The following is a 21,117-nucleotide window of genomic DNA, read 5'->3' on the forward strand; positions in this document are numbered from 1 at the left end:
ATTAATTGTTTATGCATGTAAACGTTGTGACATATAATGTCCTATGGTATGTACCTATGGTATGTACTGTATGCTCTCTGTATTTATATGAGGTGTTTTGTTGTAAACACATTTGTCTTTGCACGCTCTGTGTAAAATCAATAGAAACTAATCATGTTCGTCATGTTCCAAAAATATCCCTAAGTGTCTCTCTTTTTAAGAAGTGACAGACCTAGTTTTAGAGAGACTCTTAAGACAGCTTGATTTCAAGCACTCTCTAGCGTATCAACAAATACATCTGAATGTGGAAAAGGAGCTGCTCGCTGATTACCTCTTGGTGAGAGGCTTGCGGAGATATTCGCCGTCTCTTTTGATTCGGTTCTCCCTGCTTGTTACCACCTGCTCGATGGAAGTGCTTTCCATGCAAATACAGATGCATGCAGATATCTGGCTTTCTCCCAGTTGGTGGGGTGTTGGTGGTCAATGGTGAAAAAGAGGAAGTTGAATGCACATCTGATTGGACTGTGAAATGATCCCGGTGGGAGACAGTGGGGTCTTTCAATTGCAGGATATAGAATTCAAAAAGGAAGTTCAGACATGCCTAGCACAGAGCCAGACATGAAGGCACTTCACACTTTCACTGGTACCTTTGGGACTTTGTGTCTTTTGGAATTACTTAAATACTGCTTGTTTTGAAATTTGCACAACCTCTTTATAGTGTATAATGTGGCCAATTCTACATTAATTTGTAGTTATTATTCAATGTTGTTATTTTACCTTTCATTTATTTAATGCTTTTAACTGTCATTAATGTAACTGGTAACACTTTACAGTAAGGTATCATTTATTAACATTAGTTAGTTTATTAAATATGAACAAACAATGAACAATACATTTATTACACTATTTAATACTCTTTGTTAATGTTAGTTAATAAAAATGCCGTCGTTCATTGCTTGTTCATGTTAGTTCGCAGTGCATTAACTAATGTTAACAAATGCTACTTGTAATTTTTAATAATGCTTTAGGAAATGCAAAAATGAACATTAAGTAGATTAATAAATGCTGTAGAAGTATTGTTAATTCTTAGTTCATGTTAGCTAATGATAACTAATGAACGTATTGTAAAGTGTTTCCATGTAATTGATGTAATTGTAATGTAAATATTGATTTTATTGATATTATGCAATTAATTGCAATTAATTCTGCTAATTAATTGGCTTATTTTGTTTTTAATTAGATTATTTTAGGTCATAAATTATCGTTTTGATTCTTTATATATAGTACATAATATATAATTTACGATAAGGTTAAATTCATTTAATTTCATTATAATATATTTTATAAATGAAAAAAGTAAGGTTCAATAGATATCAATTAGGTGTCATGAACTAACAATTAGCAATACATTTCCAACATTTTTTTGAATTGTTAGTTCATGATACGTAATGAATGAACTAATAAATAAATAAGTAAATAAATGTCAATTATATTTATATATAAAATTGTATACTACTGTATATAATATAGACAGTATTATTTATAAATAGAATTAACATTTTAATATGTTTCCATGATCTAACAATCCATCTTCATTGACAAGCAATCACTTACTATTTTGTAGGTCCTTTGCTTGTCTGTCTAAGTGGCCATGACAATTTTAAACCCTGAAACAGGAGAAATCAATGGCATTAGACAGAGCCCAAGGCCCCTCGGCTCCTCGGCTCCTCGGCTCCTCGGCTCCTCGGCTCAACACAGGGAAGGAACGGGAGCTCAGTCTAAACGGCACATCAGACAGGGAGATAAGGCAGATCAATTCAAGCTAATCTTAGGAGTGAATCCAATCCGTCCTAGTGTTAGCAAGAAACCCAGATTCTCCCTCGCTCTTCACTTTTAGCTGAACGGCTGCCACTTACTTCCGATTCTGTTTCAGTAATGAAGTACCTCTGCTAAGCCAAAGACCTGCTCGCTGCATGCACTCATGAGACATATTCTTGGATTCCCTCCTTCCTCGTTCTAGGGCCCATAGGACTGTCCAGAAGCAGGTAGAGCAGCTGGGCGACTCCAAGCTGAGCCAAATGGGGACGGGCTGGTGGCAGCAGGGTGGGTGAGGGAGGAGGAGGCAATCGCCTGTGGGATCTTATTTTTTTGGCAGTGCTAGGAAAACAAACAGGGTGGCAGCAGATGTTTGAGTAATTGCTCATTCATCATTAACCTCCCTCCTGCCTGATACTCACAGAGAATTCAAGTCATCCTTATCAACCGCTGCATGTCATCTGATCCGCTTCTAAACCTCTTCAGGTAGAGACCGAGAAGTAGATAAATTGCGACGTAATCCTGAACTTCAGAGTATTCGCTTTTTGTATTTTGGAGCCTCATTTGTTTGCCCTGTGGTGGTTAGAACTTTGTGATGAATGGGCAAGTCTTCAGCTCAGCCTGTAATTGGCTGATTGGTCGGTTGCTATGGGGATGAAGGGGGGACTGAGACTTTCTCTGGCACTCTGGTAAGAAACTAGTGATGGAAGACCACTGAGCTTCACCATGAGGGCTTCACAAAGCAGCTGACGTTTTACAACACTGTTCCTCTCCTGATTTGTAAAATAACAAGATCACCTGAGCTGCGGACTCATTTATTAGGGCCTGAGCACCGGTGGTGCAAGGACCCTATTGTAATTGCTCAGTTGCTTCTTCTTCTCCTTCTCCAAAATAAATTGCATTTTTGAAGGCCTAAACATGATGATATGGGTTTTAGAAGTGGATGTGGCAAAATGGCTCAACAGCACCACCTATAAAATTTTAACGAAGTGCCCCTCGAGCTATGTTTCACATACATGTATGAAATTCGGTGGACACGTGTAACACACCAATACCTACAAAAAGACCTTAGGCACGAAGTCCAAAACCCAACAGAAATCTGTTATTTTAAATTTCATTGGCGAGTTTTGTGCCGTTTTTGGCATTTTCAGGTGTTGTATTTACACAAACTCCTAGAGATTTAAACAAATCAACACCAAATTTGGTCAGTGTAATCTAAAGCCCTTTGTGACATTAAATTGTGGCGGCCTGACAAACTTCGATGTTTCACTGTAAAACAGGAAGTTGTTATAATTCAGTTACAATGTCCGATCTGCACCAAAATTCACATGTTTGATAAGAGTCCTGTCCTGAACACACGCCCATGACCATGTTCAGTTATAGTCATAGCGCCACCTGCTGGCAACAGGAAGTGGCATGTTTAATAGAGATTTAATGACATCAACATTATATTTGGTCAGTCCACCGTTAAGGCCTTTGCAATGTTAAATTGCAGAAATAATGCGTTTTCGTTGAAGTGCATGTTCATGACAGCCTGACAAAGTTCGATGTTTCACCATGTAAAAGGAAGATGTTATAACTCACCCATACAATGTCTGATCTGCCCCAAACTTCACCTGTACAATAGGAGTCCTGGCTTGAACACATCTAAAGGCCAGTATACTGTTATAATCATAGCGCCACCTGCTGACAACAGGAAATTACTTGATTTACACTCGCTTAAACATGTCATTTTATGGTCTACTGCATACATGCAGTTTTTTTTTTTTAACTTGTCTTAAAATAGTTCCGTTTTTAAAAAAGCAAGTACATAGTTCAGACATCTCACTGAATAGTTGATCAAAATGTCTATAATATTGATCACGTCTTTAAAGTTAAAAAGCAACCTCGCCGCATTCTGTGTTGTTCTCTGACAGTGAATTTAATCTAAACTTTCTGTTTGCGCCGAAAGTCTTGGTTTGATCTGTCCAATTGTAAGTGACGGGAAGTCTTGCATTGGTGTTCAGATGCGTCCAGATTTTATTAAACTGCGCATCACTCTCTTTCCCTGTCAATCTCCTGCCCTTTTCCACTCACCCTAGCCTATCCCAGTAGTGGCGATATTGGCTCGTTGTGACTTGCTTGGCTTTGCAGCCTTGCCCCTCTGACCTCCATATATACTTTTTCTTAGAAATCCATTGCTGATTGTCTTCAGCGTAAGGAGGTTAGTCTGAATGACCAAGACTTTGGGGACCTGCTCTTAAATGGAGCATGTTTACCACACCAGGGCAAGTTGCCTATATTGAGCACTTGGTTTTTTTTTTTCTCTCTTCAACATATCTTCTGCTGGCATTTTTCGTCTCCAGCCAAGCCCTCTGAGTGAACTGCAGAATTAATGAAGTGACATATGGAGACGTAGCCTGAACAGCTGTAAAACTTTAATGATGCAGAGCTTGTAAATCCATGGTATACACAATTACCTCACATTATTGGTAGTCTATATGTCTGACTCTTGACATCTTTTACACATAAATGTGACCTGAGCAGCTCAGAGAGGAAGAACCTTAATAGAGAAATGAACTATAACAGTTTAATTGCATATTGTATATTTTTTATATTTGCTTTGCTTTTTGATAATATGAGTGTGAGTATATACAGGCGGTTGATTTTAATGCAGTTTATTTTGCTTTATACCACTAAAAAGTAAATATTTAGCAAGACATTAATAAGAATTGTAAGTAGCTGCTCTAGTATAAACATCAGTCTAACAAAGCTTGAATGATTAGTGCACTAGTAACTAGTTATTTTATAAAAACTAATATTTCATTTCATACAGTTCATAAAGTCTGTATAATAATACAATATAATATAATATAATGTAATATAATATAATATAATTAATTTAATTAATATAATATAATAAACGATGTCATGTCATACAGCAACACCTTGAGCGCTTAAATCCGTATAATATATTATATTGTTACTATTACTATTATTATTATTATAATTAATTATTATTTTATACATTAACACCACGAGAGCCTAAATCTGTAAAATAATAATATAATATAATATAATATAATAAAATATTATTATAATAATTAGTATTGTTATTATTATTATTATTTCATTTCGTACATACATTTCATACATATCTTGAAAGCCTAAATCTGTAAAATTATATAATATAGTGCAGTCAAATGATTAATTGCGATTAATCGCATCCAAAATAAAAGTATTTGTTTACATAATTTATGTCTGTTTATATTTATTATGTATATGTAAATAAACACACATACATGTATATATTTGAAAGAAATATGCTGTTTATATATTAAAAATATTGATATATATAATATCAATTATATACACATAAATATATGCATGTAAAAACATATAAATATAATATAATATAATATAATATAATATAATATAATATAATTGCTAATATTATTAATAATATTATTTAATTTCATACAGCAACAGCCTAAATCTGTAAAATATAATATCATTATTATTATTCTCTTATATTCTCTTGTTAATATTGTAATTGTTAATATAATATATAATATAAAATATAGTATAATATAATATAATATAATTATTACTTTTTTCTCTTCTATTAGTAGTGCTTATTTTAAACACAGTACTGGCATTATATAGAATTTTTGATGAAAGTGAAACAGAGTGCCAGTAATGCATGAATAAATATAGATGTATGCATTTGCATACAAATGCATCAGCATTTTCATTAATTCTGAATTAATTAAACAAAGTGTATTGCAAAACACTTCTAGCAAAGAATCCATGAATACCATCGACTTCCTTCAGGGCAGATAAACAGTCGATGTGCCTAAAAACAACAGAGACAATACTGGCTGATTTACGTGGAAAGGGCCTCATTCTGTTGTTTCCAACAGATGAAGACCCGCTTCCTTTTTCTGTGGATCTCCCACGTCATGTGATGTAATTAGCATTCCCATTTACAGCCGCTGTGTCTCGATACCCCTGTAGCACAGACAATACCGAACCTGTGCTTGAAGACTGCAGGTGTGTAATCTGCATTTGGCACTGAATCAATTACTTACCCTGTATGGTAAATCAAGAACAATGAGTCCCATTCTGCATAGACCACCACTGACATCCTTTTCTCAAGATGTAATAGCTGTACACAACTCAGCACCTAAAGAGAAAATAATAGAGCAGATCTTTTTCACTGCCTCAGTCAGGCACCTTCTGCTACCTTCTGGCTTTAAAACAATATTGAGTGTATTTTACAACAATACAACAGTTTATTTCATTGTTGTGTAACTTATTGTGTAAGGACAACTTTCCAACTCTAGTGCAGGGCAGGCTGGGAAATGGAAAGAAAAGGCTTATTACAGAGAGCAGACGCATTCAAACATTGGACGTGACTTCTGCTCTAAACAGACTGAATGAGCAGATGTAGTGTGCACAGAAGTTATACAAGAAAGATTGCAACCAAGTATGTATTTATAAATGTGTTTCTGTCTGGAAATGTGAATTAGCTTGAGGTTTTTGTGCCTTGCTTAATCTGTCAATCCAAGGAGCTGCTGAGATAACATTTTTAAGTTGTATTTTCCTTAAAGAACAAATGGTAAACAAAAGTGAAGAGATAGCAGAAAACAGGAGATACAGGGGGAAAAAGTTCGAAAAGTTATGTTTTTCTTTAGTTTTCAATCCATTAAAGTGTTCTTTGCAACTCAGGAGATTTTGATTTCATCACAAAATCAAAACAGTATGCATGCAGAATTTCTTCAGGCTTTTTAGAAAATATGTAAGAAGACATGCTTTAGTCCATATATTTTAGCTTTGAGGCCATCTATATGCTTGTGTTGACAATCACTTTTAGCAGATATACACATTTAAAATGTATAGTCTTGTATGTATGGCTCATGGTGTGCTACACAGATTAACCAAATCAAATGCTGTCTAGATTGAGACTGTGCCTCCTCTTGTGACTGACCAGCATGTACTGTAGCAAATCATAGTTCATGGATGTGAGCTAAAGGAGAAGTTCACTTCCAGAACAAAAATGTACAGAGAATTTACTCACCCCCTTGTCATCCAAGATGTTCGTATATTTCTTTCTTCAGTTGTAAAGAAATGAGTTTAAACTTCCAAAATGCAGTTTAAATGCAGCTTTAAAGGGCTCTAAATGATCCCAGCCGAGAAAGATGGATCTTTTCTAGTGAAATGATCGGTTGTTTTACCAAAAAATGTACAATTTATATACTTTTTAACCTAAAACGCTTGTTTTGTCTATTCTCTGTGACGCACATGCGAACTCTTGGTAATCCTGGTCAGTACAGTTAGGGTAGGTTGGAAAACTCCCATCTCATTTTCTCCTCCAACTTCAAAATCATCTTACGTTGTTCTTTTTGTAAAGGGCATTTGATATTCTTTGAATGTTCACTTTGTTAACACAGGGTTGGGACTTCTGCAGCGATGTAGGACAATTTTGAAGTTGGAGGAGAAAATGAGAAGGTAGTTTTTCAACCTACCCTAACTGTATTGACCCGGATTACACAGAGTTCGCATGTGCATCACAGAGAATAGACAAGACAAGCGCTTAAGATTAAGAAGTATATAAATTGTACATTTTTGATTGTTTCGCTAGATAAGACCCTTCTTCCTCGGCTGGGATCATTTAGAGCCCTTTGAAGTTGCATTGAAACTGTATTTTGGAAGTTCAAACTAACAGACACCATAGAAGTCCACTATATGGAGAAAAATGTTTTTCTCAAGAAACATTTCTTTACGATTTAAGAAAGAAAGACACAAACATCTTGGATGACAAGGGGTTAAGTAAATTACCTGTACATTTTTGTACTAGAAGTGAACTTCTCCTTTAACAATTTTTTTTCTTTCTATTTCAGTAGGACATGAAAACTGAGCATATCAAGTGATTGCACTGGGTTCTTAAAGGGGACATTGGATGTAAAATTCATTTTTACATGGTGTTTGCATATAAACATGTCTTAGTAGCATGTGGTCACAACCACCCAATAATGATAAAATGTGATTTACTCTGTTTTTTTTAATCCACAAAAAACCTAAACAATCTCAATTATCAAGCCGTTTTGATTTTCTGAGCAGTATGACATCATATTGCTCAAGCCCCGCCCACGACCACTGATGGATTGTCCCATATTAGCATGTTTATATTCCAGTTGTACACTGTCCGCAATGCAGGATGCAGTGGATTATGAAATGAAATGAAATTAAAGAAATATAAATTCTGTTTTTGACGGTAACGCACCACCAAATGCACTAAAAATGGAAAAGAGGGGTGGAGCAAGCAGTAGCTCATTATCATTTAAAGAGTCATGCCCCGAAACGGCTTTCTGTGAACAGAGCTGTTTTTGACAGGGTAAAACAATTTGTTTTTTTACATGACCATTAAGGAATTTTAACATTTCAGTATTTGCAATCAGTTCTTTCTTTTACCTGTGTGGTAAAAATAGACAATACAAGCCAAGTAGTGCACTGCATATGATCATACAGTATGTCAAAAGAGAAACGTCTATGATCATATCTCAAGAGATGTTCTTCATACTAAAAGAATGCAATATTAAGTCATTTACTCTGACGGTTACTGTATGACTGCTTTGATTTAATTGTAAGATTCAATTTCACTAAGATAGTACAGAGATTATCAACCGTTTCAAGGCCCATTTGTAATGCCGTGCTTAAAGATTATAATTGTACAATTGGCCAGTAATTGTTGAGAACTGAGCCACTTAAATGATTCTTTTTCAGAGTAACTCGCACTATAACCACTTTTTTAACCTTTATGCAATAGCTTTCAGACGTAATCATGATTGCTGCCCATTCAGACCTTTTATGATCAAAGTTTCATGCTATTACCAAGCTGCAACAAGACCCCCTCTCCATGTCAAATTATATCACTCTTCCATTTGTTTGAAGCGTTGTGAGAGTCTTGGCCACGAAGGAATGCTTGTTAAAGATCGGACTACATGCTAATGGATTTCCTCTTTAACATTCATTTAGGAACAAAGAGAAAAGGCTTTTAAAAGTTTATCCGGATTCTGATGTTTGAGTCACTGGTCTGTTGAGATGCTGCACTTCTAAAGGCTGTCAGCCTCAAGTCTCATGTGGTTTTGTGTGTGTGAGTGTTTTAGGGCGACTCTTGGTGAATGATTAGGGGCCCATTATTGCAGATAGGGAGGACCTAGATTGGAGCTATTTATAGCTGCTGCTGTAGCGTCACATTGGGAGCATGATGGATGCTGTCAGGCTTCTGTAATTAAGGGAGGTAGTTTAAGTGGCACACCTGGGTATACAGGTTTACAGCAAGGGAAGATCAGTGTTAGAGACTTTGAGAGAGAGAGAGAGAGAGAGAGACGCAGGCTTTCAGAAGAACCCACATTTTGTACTCTATATGCTATATTAGTTTAGATGAAAATTTGAATGGGGTTTTAAAGGAAATAACATGGAATGTGTGTACATAGTTTGTTTGCACAATTTTATACAAACTTCAATACCACAGCAAACTAATATGCTATTGAACACACTCCCTTATTTAAAAATGTACATTTTTAAAACTTAAAGTTGCTAAACCACATTTAAATAGTGGCATATAACCTTCAAGTATTTCTCAGATGTAAGTATTGCTTCAAGCTGTTCAAGAAAGTATACAAGTAAACAGTCAGTAGAACAAACAAATGAAAAGCCAGTTTGTCAGTATTATTGTTTGATTAATATTATTCAGTGGCATTTGCAATTCAAGGCCTCATGCCAGATTTCCATTTTTCTGTCCCTCCTGTTTACCAAGATGGGTATTTTGATCAAGAAGCACATTTGATGATTCACTGCTCAAAACCAGCTGCCTCTCTGTCTACCTAATTGGTTCCAACAATATTGTGGAAAAAGAATATTTCTTTTGTTATTTTAGTATCAGCATGCTACTAAACTAGTGCTTTTCATATCCTGGGTTTGAATTACCCAGTTATTTCAATTAAAGCGCTCTGATGTCTTCATCTAGACACAGAAAGCTTATTGTGTTTTCCACTTTTTTGTTTTTCACACAGTTTACACACTTACATCCCTAGAGAGACCAGGTTGAGCTAATGGCCTAATGTGAAACATTGTTCTATTTCTTTTTTTGGTAGTGAGTGGAATTGCTCATTGCTCTTTCGCCTCTGTTTTACACGTTCTAGAGTAGACAGCTCAGTTATAGCCCTCAGCTAGTCTACCTCCACAGATTTCCAAAAGTTCTTACATTTTTAAAGATGATATTTGAGAGAGCTCCATTACATTTTCCTCTTCTCCTATCATTTCTAATGAGTCTCTATTAAGCTACCACTCTTAGTAGTGGTGGAAAATGCGATGGAGGTCTAAATAGCGTACACAACACCAGCGTAGCTTTTCAAATCATTTCTGTTTCACATCACTGTGGTCAGTTTTTGAATTAGTTTATAAAAAGACCACACTCCCAGATATAAAATGAGAATGAACTGTGTTTACAGGAGCTTCATTTCTTTGCTTAGAAAACATTCATAATGACTTTATATGATGTATTTTTGTGGTCCTGATAGTTTCATTCAGCAGAAAAAGGGTAATCACTTTAATATGATAGTATTTTAGGAATTCAATTCAATGAAATGCATTTGAAAATGGATATACATTACTTTAACAGAACTGCAGTTTGCAAGAAATAGAGGTGTGCTCTGTAACCCCAAAACAAAATGAAACGTAGGCACTAGTAATGTCTGTTCTATTTTCATGCAAATATGTTTCCTTTTCTCGTCTTGAATATCAGAGTTGTCATCTTGTTTTCCAATAGGGAAGCGTTATGATGTATGACATCTCATAACACAACTAAATAGTGAATTGTTTCTACAATTTTTCATTTTTTTCATTAGATTTTTTTCAAGAATTTTTTTTAGTAGTGGTGCTTGTTGATGGTGTGAAGTACTTTCTTTGAAAGTTTTATCTTTAAATGTATATCCTCTTTAAAGCCACTGTCTTTTTACTATCCTGTCACAAGCATAGTCTTTTTAATAGCACGTCAAGTTAAAAATAGTCTTGAGACCCTTGTAGTACTGTTTGAGTCTATTGCTTTCTGTTTAACTGTTTTAAAAGCAGAAACATTTTATGTAAACGTATGCTAATAAAAGTATCCATTTGGTGTTGAATCCAAAACCAGCTCATTTAGGGCTTCTAATTTATATAAACAAATCGTTGAAAAATTCCACCTACTAGCCAGTTTTGATATGTAGTTTTGCACATCCCTATTTTCCGTTCCCAGACGGTCTCTTTCCCCCATCTGTTGGTATGTATATAGTTATATTTCTGTGCTTGTACAGAGAGAGAAGCAGCATGTGTGTGTGTAACCATGGGCAATCATGGCCTATTGTACAAACAAACCCAGAGCTTGGATGGCATTGTTATTCCCAATACCATGCCAAGCCACTTTGGCCTTCAAAATCCATCATGTGCCCCCTAACACTGGCATGTAAGATAATGGTGGATGTCCAAATGACAAACCATCTGGTGTTTCCCTTTTGAAAAGTACAGAATGATGACAATGATGGCATTTATAATAATGTCTGAAATATCAAGCCTAATCAACACTGACCTTAATTTCCACTCTCTACCGTGTCTTTGTGACTTTGAGAAAGTCAATTCCTTCCCTAGTTTTAATGGCTTTCCTCTCTTTTTCTCCAGTTATAACTGAAAATTGGCATTCTGACGCTTTCTAAGCCACATGAGATGGGTTTTCACAGTCGTAAGGAAATGTTGTGTACATCAGCAATCTTGTAGTGAGAGTGGGTGAGATTGTGGCAGATAGCTGTTCTGATCTCATCGCATGTTTGAGACGATGAGGGGTTTTAATACAAAATGTGCCACATAGTTGATAGCCTTGAGCAAGGAAGGGTGGACAAAACGGATAAAAGAGTCATATTTTTACCTCAACTCAAAACAGATTTTTCCCCAAGGTCATGCATATGGGTGTTATGGTTTAGTGGTAAAGATCTGAGCTTATATTTCAAAGTTTTAACTTTGAACCCCTTTAGACAATTGCATCTTGCTGTTACATGTTTCAGCGAATATCCGAATGTACATGAAACTTTTTTAAATTATGTATACACAGTGCCTTTGTGAAAGTACCGCTTCATTTTATTCACATTTTATGTTGCAGCCTTATGGTAAACCTTATTGCCACATCAGTCTACACTCCATATACCATAATTTCAAAGCACAAAATAGGTTTGTAATATCTTTGCAAATTTATTAGAAATAAGAAACTGAAATGATTCCATTGCATAAGTATTCATACCCTTTTCTGAAACACTTTAAATTTAGCTCAGGAGCACATTTTGCTTGTAGGTGTTACTACACTTTGAGTGGAGTTAAACTGTGGCAAATTCAGTTGAATGTGTTTGTATTGAAAAGGCACACACCTCTCAGAAAAGCTCTTAATAGCTGAAAATGCATATCAAAGCAAAAACCAAGCCCTGAGGTTAAAAGAACTGCCTGTAGAGCTCAGAAATAGGCTTGTGTCAAGACACAGATCTGGTGAAGAGTTCAGAAAAAAAATCCTGCTGCATTAAAGGTTCACAGAAGCAGGTAGCCTCCATTGTCCATAATGGAAGAAGCTTGGAACAACTAGGACTCTTCCTAGAGCTGGCCTCCTGACGAATTCAGCAACTGATGGAGAAGGGGCTTGGTTAGACTAGTGACCTAGTGAAGCTGATGGTCACTCTAGTTGAGCGCCATTATCATATATGCAGATAGAAGGAACTTACAGAAGGACAAACATCACTGCAACACTCCACCAATCCGGTTTTTATGGAGGTGTGACCGAACTCAATCCACTCCTAAGTGAAGACACATAAAAACCCAAGTATTCGCAAAAAGCACCTAAAGGACCCTCAGACTGTGAGAAACGAGATTTTTTGGTCTGATAAACCTCAATTCCAAGCATCATGTTTAAAGGAAACCGAGCACTGCTCATCACCTGCAGACTACCATCTCAAAAGTAAAGTGTGCTGGTAGCAGCCTCATGCTTTGGGGCTGTTTTTCAGCAGCAGGGACTGAGGGCCTCGTCAGAGTAGAAGGAAAGCTCAATGCACCAAAATATTGAGATATAGCCTTGATGAAAACCCAGTCCTGAGCATTCAGAACCTCAGACTGGGCAGAAGGTTCACCTTCCAACAGAACATTGACCCTAAGCACACAGCAAGAGTGGCTTATAGACAACTTTGTGAATGTCCTTGAGTGGCCCGGCCACAGCCTGGGCTTGAATGCAATCAAATATTTCTGGACAAATCTGAAAATGTGTGTCAGCTTGAGCTTGAGAGGTGAGGCGAAGAATGGCAGATAGTTGCAAATGCAGATGTGCAAAGCTTGTCGCATCATACCCCAAAAAAAACTTCAGGGTGTAAAGGTGCTTCAACTAAGTACTGAGTTAAGGGTATGAATACTTACGCAATGTACTTATTTAAGAGTTTTTAATAAATTTGCAAAGTTGTCACAAATCTGTTTTTTGCTTTGTCATTATGGTGTATGGTGTGTAAACTGATGTGGGAAAAAAGTAATTTAAACCAGTTTAACATAAGTCTGCAACATAAGAAAAAAATGTATGTAAGAGGTATGAATACTTTCGCAAGGCACTGTAGGTGTTGTAATAGTAGAAGTGGTAAAATATCTGAGTTTGTAATTTAAACGTAGATTTAGCCCCAAGAAGGCACAATTAATAAGTTGCCATCCTTGTGCTCTTGAAAGTATTTGGCCAAGGTATTTAAACTCAGGTTACTGACTCTGATTGTCCTTATAGTATAAAAACAGATCATTGTGTCACTTTAGATAAAACATCTGCTAAATGAATAAATGTGAATGTCATGCATTGAATAGCTTGAAAGACTGCCTCAATATGCATGTTGGAGTCATTTTTGTCGTCCAAATGGTGGTAATGGACTTGTATCACCTTTGTAAGACTTTTAGGCACATTACTCTTCCTTTCATTAGGCCGTTAGAGAAGAAAAAGCATGACTTTCATATTAGAATGGTTTATGCAGTACTTAGTGCCATTTAATGTGCTATTTATTCAGCCAGTTTAACAAACCACATGTGGAGCCGCTTTTCAGGTTGTACAGCTCACACCCTCGAAACCCTGTGTTTCGGTGCACATCGATTTGTCCACTTCACTACTTATGAATCAGGCACCTGGCTGCTTCATTCACATCACTCAAATTGTGCATTAGCCACCTGACCTGCCCTCACACCCGTGGCACGTGCACCTGCTTTTGATGTATGTCACACGAATAACTTATACAGATAATACACACCTGTTCCTTCTGCAATCCAGCATTTAGCCTCCCCACCTGCCTTCCGGATACTGAACACCTGGTTTGTTCCCCGGACCAGCTGTGATCTTTGCCATACTTACATAATAGGCCTTAAAATATGTGCTTTCCAACAATCTAATTTTAGAGAGTGTTAGAAAGAGATGAAGTAGAAGACAGGAAGTGCTGGAGGACACTGTTCCATGTGGGATTGTATTACCCTCATGTCTCATTTTCTGTCTAGATTTGTGCGCTTTGACAGCCCTTTTCTCTTGGCTCCTTCTCTTATTCCTTATTTTGATTTTCAGTTTTACACTTTTTTAGCTACTATTTTGGCTGTAGTTCATTGTAGTTCAAAGCAACTTACACTGCACTTAAGAAATACATTTTATCAGTTCATGATATCCCTGGGAATTGAACTCAAGAGTTGCTAGCAGCATTTTAATGAACATTTGCTAAAGATTTACTAACCCTCAGGCCATCCATGGTGCAGATGAGTTTTTCTTTGGAACAGATTTGTAGAAATTTAGCATTACATCACTTGCTCACTAACTGATACTTTGCACTAAACGGGTGCAGTCAGAGTCCAAACAGCTGATAAAAGCATTACAACAATCCAAAAGTAATCCACATGACTCCGTTCCATCAATTGACATCTTGTTAAGCAAAAAAGCGCATATTTGTAAGACACAAATCCATCATTAAAGTGTTTTCACTTTAAAGCAGTGCTTCTGGCTAAAATATTAGTCCATAATTCATAATAATCCTTCCTTTAATGAAAAAGTACTGTTGTCCTCATGCATCAAAATCGACCAACATTGGTTTAGAACTGCTTTAGACTGTGTTTGCTTGTAAATAGTGTTTGATTTGTGCATATTTCTTTCCAGGAGTTAAATTTTGAATTGGATTTTTAAAATGTTTTGATAGTGAATTAATTTTTTTGTTTGTTTGTTTTTTTTACAAACATGCAACTTTTCTATTTATACTATGTTAATTGATGGACTAGAGTTGTGTTGGTTACTTACTGATTACTGTCATGTTTTTATCATTTTGAAAAACAATCACTATCAAAACATTTTAAAATCCAATGTAAAATTTAAGTCATCAGTTCATAATATTGTTTTCTCCAGTGAAAACGTTAGTTTGTCTGAGTCAGGAAAGAAATATGCACAAGTCAAACACCATCATGGATTTGCTTCTTACAAATATGCAGCTTTTTGCTTTACAAGATGTTCACTGATGGAGTCATGTGGATTACTTTTGGATTGTTGTGATGTTTTTATCAGCTGTTTGGACTCTCATTCTGACGGCACCCATTTACTGCAGAGGATTTATTGGTGAGCAAGTGAGGTAATGCTAAATTTCTCCAAATCTGTTCCAATAAAGAAACCAACTCATTTGCATCTTGAATGGCCTGAGTAAAGTTTTAGCTATTTTTCTTTTTTGGGTCAACTATTCCTAAGCTTAGCATTTTTGTTTAATTTTTGCAAAATTATCAAAAGTCCTTGTTACTCCCTCTCTGACTCGTTTACTTGTTTTTTCACTCTTTTTATCATCCATTTGCTTTCCCTCATCCTCTCAATCAGTGGCCGCTTGCTCTTCTGAGCTTGTTGATTTCTCTATGCCCCAAATGCTCTGTATTTACCCATGCACTCAGTTAGTATGCGCTGGGCTGCTGAAGGTATGCACTTGGCCTAAATGGATGTCCAGAGCTTTCATCCTCACAAGTGCTTTGTCCTCTCAGCAGCTCTTTCACTCATTTATTCATTCCAGAATCCCTTTCTGCGGGACTTTTTATTCAGCAACAAGATCTGCCTCTTTTATAAGCAGAGAAGTAAACAGAACAGAAATTATTAAAATTGCATGTGGATTTTTAGTGTTCTGTAAAAAGAAAGGCAACTCAGATTAGCAGGCTGTGGGGCAAAACGAGACCCAGCTTTCTACTTAAAGATGCACTCTTAAAAATAAAGGTTCTTTATTGGCATCGATGGTTCCATGACAAACCTTGAACATCCATGGAACCTTTCAAATGCAGAAAAGGTACTTTATAGTGGAAAAAGGTTCTTTAGATTTTTTAAATGTTCTTCAAAATGGTTCTTTTGGAACTGCTCACTGAAAGGTTCTTCCAAAAATGGTTCTTCAATGCCATCACTGAAAAAACACCCCTTTGGAGCCTTTATTTTTAAGAATGTGCAGTGTGTAAATTCAAATAAATTTTCATACGCTCCACTCATATGCCATTATTATACTATAGACCTTAGTCGAAGATAAGGTCTATAATATAATAGGCCGTAAAGGATAAAAGTACAGTGTCATTAATGGATTGTACTATTGTTTAGATGACAAAACTTCCAGTAGACAAAACTCCTTGAAACAGTTTTGAAAGCTGAGGAAATTACATGATCTATGACATTTATTTGCTATTGTAAAAACTGTAAGTCTATCCCTTACAGCTCTCATGTTTTCATCTGTGTTGAAGTTCAAAATGGCATCTAACCTGACTAAGATCTAAAAATGATATAATGGCAATTATACAAAATCCTCATATAGGTCTTTAATCTTAAAAAAATCTGCTAAATGTACAGTACTGCAAATGTACTCTATATGACTTGTGTACGATATTTAAAATTAATTTAATTCATTATTTGCTGATAATCTTAATCTTCCCCTCCGGTGAGCTGTTAAATGGAAAACTGCTGAAACTAGATAATTGAATCAATGAGGCAATTCCAGTTCATGAACAAATCATTGTGATTCATGAACAAATGATTCTGATTCGTGAACAATATGCTGAGCCTGATTTGTCAACTGAATCAACTTATTCATTTAAAAGAACTGATTGATTCATTTCCTGATTTGTTTGAGTAATCCAGTCATAGCAACATCCAAATAAATGGCTCAATAAAGTCAGTGTTATAACATTATAATTAAAACATTATTACTATTATTTTATTACATTAAAATCTATAGATTTTTGCCTTTTCCCTGCACAAAGTTATGGTATGGCTTCAAAAGACATGAGCTATTTGTTTTCGTTTCATTCATCTCAGTCATTTTTGGATGCCAGCCATGAACTTTGCTCAACAAGAGCTACATATAAATGCTTTAAAACATTTTGCTTTTGTGTTAACGGAAAAATAATAGCACACAGTTTTGAAATGGCATCAGGGTGAGTTAATAGTGACAGAATCTCATTTATATTCATTTTTTTGAAAGGGAGGGTTGCGCACAGACATTTTGAAAACAGATTATATAGCTCTCGGTATGTTTACTGGGTGCTATTGTCCATTTTCCCATTATGATCTGTCCACTTCTCTTATAATCTGTTGATTTCTTTTGTACTGATTTACTCAACATTGTGTCCATGTGCAGTTCTTCTGCTGATAATATGTGAGGTTGGATGGCATGTAGTATAATCCTCATGGACAGATGAGACGCAGAATGATGAACCGAGGGTCAGAAGGGCACTGATGCATGCCGATCGAGTGTGGCGATTAGGCCAGTGTCCAGTTGTAATTACAATGGTAATTCCACTCTCCAGATGGATGCTTTCACAAGCGAACACAACAGGGACAGTCCACATGTCTCTGAGAGTTGACGGCTTTGAGGAAAGCAGCTTACGTTAAATGGGGGGACAAGTATCATCAGTCTATTGCATCTTCAGCCTTTGACTTCACCGTTAATGCCTGGAGATCATTCTTTAATGCTGTTGTCTCCTGCGTTTGACTCTGCCATAATGTTTAAAGACTCACACTTTAATACCACTTCGATGAAGCGGGTAACGTGCCTGCCACGCTCCTCAGCAGGAGAGCATCGAGACCCCTGCTGTTCAGAATCGAATCCCACACACACCCAGAACAGACATAAACAAATGCATTACAGAAGAGGGAATAATGCAAAACTGCTCAGAAATCATCATATGAGCAACAAAGGAGTCGTCGAAATGAAACAGAGAGAAATGCTGGGTGATGTTGAAGGATGAACTTTCAGTGGAACACAAAAATACAGTCTTTCATTAAGAAAAAGCACCAAGCATCAGCAGATTCTTCTCCCAACAGCTTTACAGTGAATTTTCCCTCCTAACAGAGTGGGATTTACAGACTTTCTAACGTTCAATTTTCAGCTTCATAGGAACTTTCATGTAGGGACTTAAAATATGAATTCTCGCTGTGCTTCATTTCACAGGTTGGGATTCCCCATGATGCTGATGACCTGCACAATAGGCATGTGCTACCTGCTCGCAACTCACATCGGACTGCGCTGGAACACATAAACATCCCCTTGACACGGGGAAGCAAAAGACTTTGGGTGTGTCTGCAGTTTGCGATTGAGTGTGTGTGTGTGTGTGTGTGTGTTTTGAATGACACTTCTATTCTTCTTGGAAGGATCCATGAAGACTTTGTAGACCTGGTTCCTCCTGAGGGACTAAGCTTTACATGCTGAAGAGGTACAGAGGAGATAAACCATGGGAACATCTGATCATCTACAGGTCTATCACACTGCTATGGTGCTACTGCTGCTTTGTGATAATGCCACAAAGAAGTTTTTTTGGAAATCTGTTTATATTTGGCAAAAATGCAGAAAACCAGAAGATTCCTTTTTTTAAAATAAAAATAAATGCAGATCTGCTTATAATATTTATTAATGTTTGAATTATGACCTTACCTTCTCATTTTGAGGAATCTTCTGAAAGAGATCCTCTGTGGCCCACAACTGTTGAAATGTTGAATGGTTTAGAATGCTAAAAATTATATAATTTACATTATTTACCATATTCAGATAATCTAAAATAACGTTGTGCATATCCCAGATAGCACACGTACGTCTACAAGATGTCTGTTAAAGATCACATGATCTGGAAAGCATCTGCTGTGTACAAACATCTGACAGACATCTGTAAGATGTCAGTTTTATATACATTCCAAATCATAAACATCTTAAAGACATTTAATAGACGTCTATTTGACATCTGATAGGAAACGTCTAATAGACGTATTGCAGATGAGCAAACGCTAAAAAAATGTCTTGCAGATGTAAATGCAGACATCAAACAGACATCTCATGATGCATGTGTGCTATCAAGGATACCTATCCATTTATTTCATGTTTAGCCCACCAAGTCTGCAAATAAAATGTAAATGCAAAGGTTTTAATAACAGAAGTTTAATTTGCACAAAATGCCGATGGGTAGCACTTTCTACTTTCTATGACAGCTGCATATACAATGTTAATAATGCCATTCAAAGCACCTTATAATCAGATTTATGTTGTAAATAATTGTAACCACATTTATCACACATATAAAAACACTGATCACATATAGCAATGTGTTTATAGAGTTAGTTCACCCAAAAATGAAAATTCTGTCATTAATTACTCACCCTCATGTCGTTCCAAACCTGTAAGATCTTCATTTTTTGAACACAAATTAAGATGTTTTTGATTAAACCCAAGAGCTTTCTGACCCGGCATAGACAGCAATGCAACTACCACGTTCAGAGCCCAGAAAGGTAGTAAGGACATTGTTAAAATAGTCCGTGCGACATCAACCGCAAAATAATGAAGCTGCAAGAATTTTTTTGTGCACTAACAAAGCAAAAATAATGACTTTATTCAACAATTTCTTCTCTTCCGTGTCAGTCTCTGTTGTACAACAACGCATGTATGCATTCCTCTGCTTTGCAAACAAGGTGCAGGGCATCTGGGTTCTATGTCAGAATGCCGGCTCCTGTGTCAACAGCATCACACGAATGCGTCGTGGTACTCACGAGAATGCATGTTGACTGTCATGGAAGAGAAGAAATTGTTTAATAAAGTTGTTATTTTTGCACACAAAAAGTGGTAAATATTAATTGTGGTTACACTTCTTTACAGTATGAATGTGGATACAAAAATGAAGACATCTATAATGCATTATACAGTGCATGGATATAGGACACATAGAGGGTGCCAGGCCTTTTGTTTCATCACTGTGTTTACTCACTGTTTGTTTGCATCAAGAAGACAATCTTGCATCTGATTGCAAGAAAGTTTATGTAATCAGTGATGCATTAGATGTAATTTAATCAGTTCCCAGTATTATTATTTTTTTAATTTGACCATTTCACCACTGACCTAATTAATCATTGCTATCATTGCAATTTTTTCCCCATTTTCTCTAAGCAGTTTTAAGTCTATGCAAAAATGCAACAGGACAGGACCTTCCTGAACTGTGTATTTAAACATTAATTTATGTGTGGATAAATAATAAGCTGTAAATTATCACTCGCTTTAATGTATTTGATTTTTAATTGATCGTACTGTAGTACCATGTAGGCTACCTGTAGAGGTTATATTTAAAGGGATAGTTCACCCAAAAATTAAAATTTGATGTTTATCTGCTTACCCCAGGGCATCCAAGATGTAGGTGACTTTGTTTCTTCAGAGTCAACGTGCTCTGGCATATACAAGAGCAAGCAACCATAACTTTAGTCGATCAGGCTCAAAAGTTGGGAGTCTGTGAAAAGTCAACACTCCTGGGTGAGTTTGCGCAAACGTAATCTTTTATTTTTTAATCAGTTGCAACAATCAGGATAAGCACAAGAAGTCAGTTTTGTGTGGTTTTGTCTGTGTGTGACTCTCAAAACTGTGGACCCCATTGACAGTCATTATATGACTGACAGACTGCAACAGTTTGAGCTAAAAATCTAAGTTTGTGTTCTACTGAAGAAACAAAGTCACGTACATCTTGGATGCTCTGGGGATAAGCAGATAAACATAACATTTTTGGGTGAACTATCCCTTTAAGGATAGATATTACTCATCCATTTCTTTATAACTCATGTTGCCCCTGATGGATATATATATATTTTTGGCCCATTACAAACACTTGATGAAGACCTGTAAAGGATGATCAGCAGGTTGCTTATCTGTACATGTTCTGTGACTGGGACTAACAACCACTGAATAGTTAAAAAAACAAGAAGAAAAGAAAAATAAAAAAAGTATCTATTATCAAACTTCATTT

General features: G+C 36.2%; 1 protein-coding gene across 4 annotated transcripts in view; it reads left to right on the top strand.

The window, feature by feature from the left end:
- Nucleotides 1-20,557, top strand: part of oca2 (oculocutaneous albinism II) — a 105,327-nt gene extending 84,770 nt beyond the window's left edge. For 3 of the 4 annotated variants that reach the window (XM_051111682.1, XM_051111685.1, XM_051111684.1), the window contains exon 25: nucleotides 18,297-20,557. In XM_051111682.1, the coding sequence (XP_050967639.1) occupies nucleotides 18,297-18,384 (88 nt within the window). In that variant the 3' untranslated portion in view covers nucleotides 18,385-20,557. The remainder of the gene's footprint in view (nucleotides 1-18,296) is intronic. The other variant, XM_051111683.1, reaches the window with a different exon arrangement.
- Nucleotides 20,558-21,117: the final 560 nt, after the last annotated feature.

This window comes from Labeo rohita, chromosome 6, assembly GCF_022985175.1.
Source record: "Labeo rohita strain BAU-BD-2019 chromosome 6, IGBB_LRoh.1.0, whole genome shotgun sequence".
NCBI classification, from domain to species: Eukaryota; Metazoa; Chordata; class Actinopteri; order Cypriniformes; family Cyprinidae; genus Labeo; species Labeo rohita.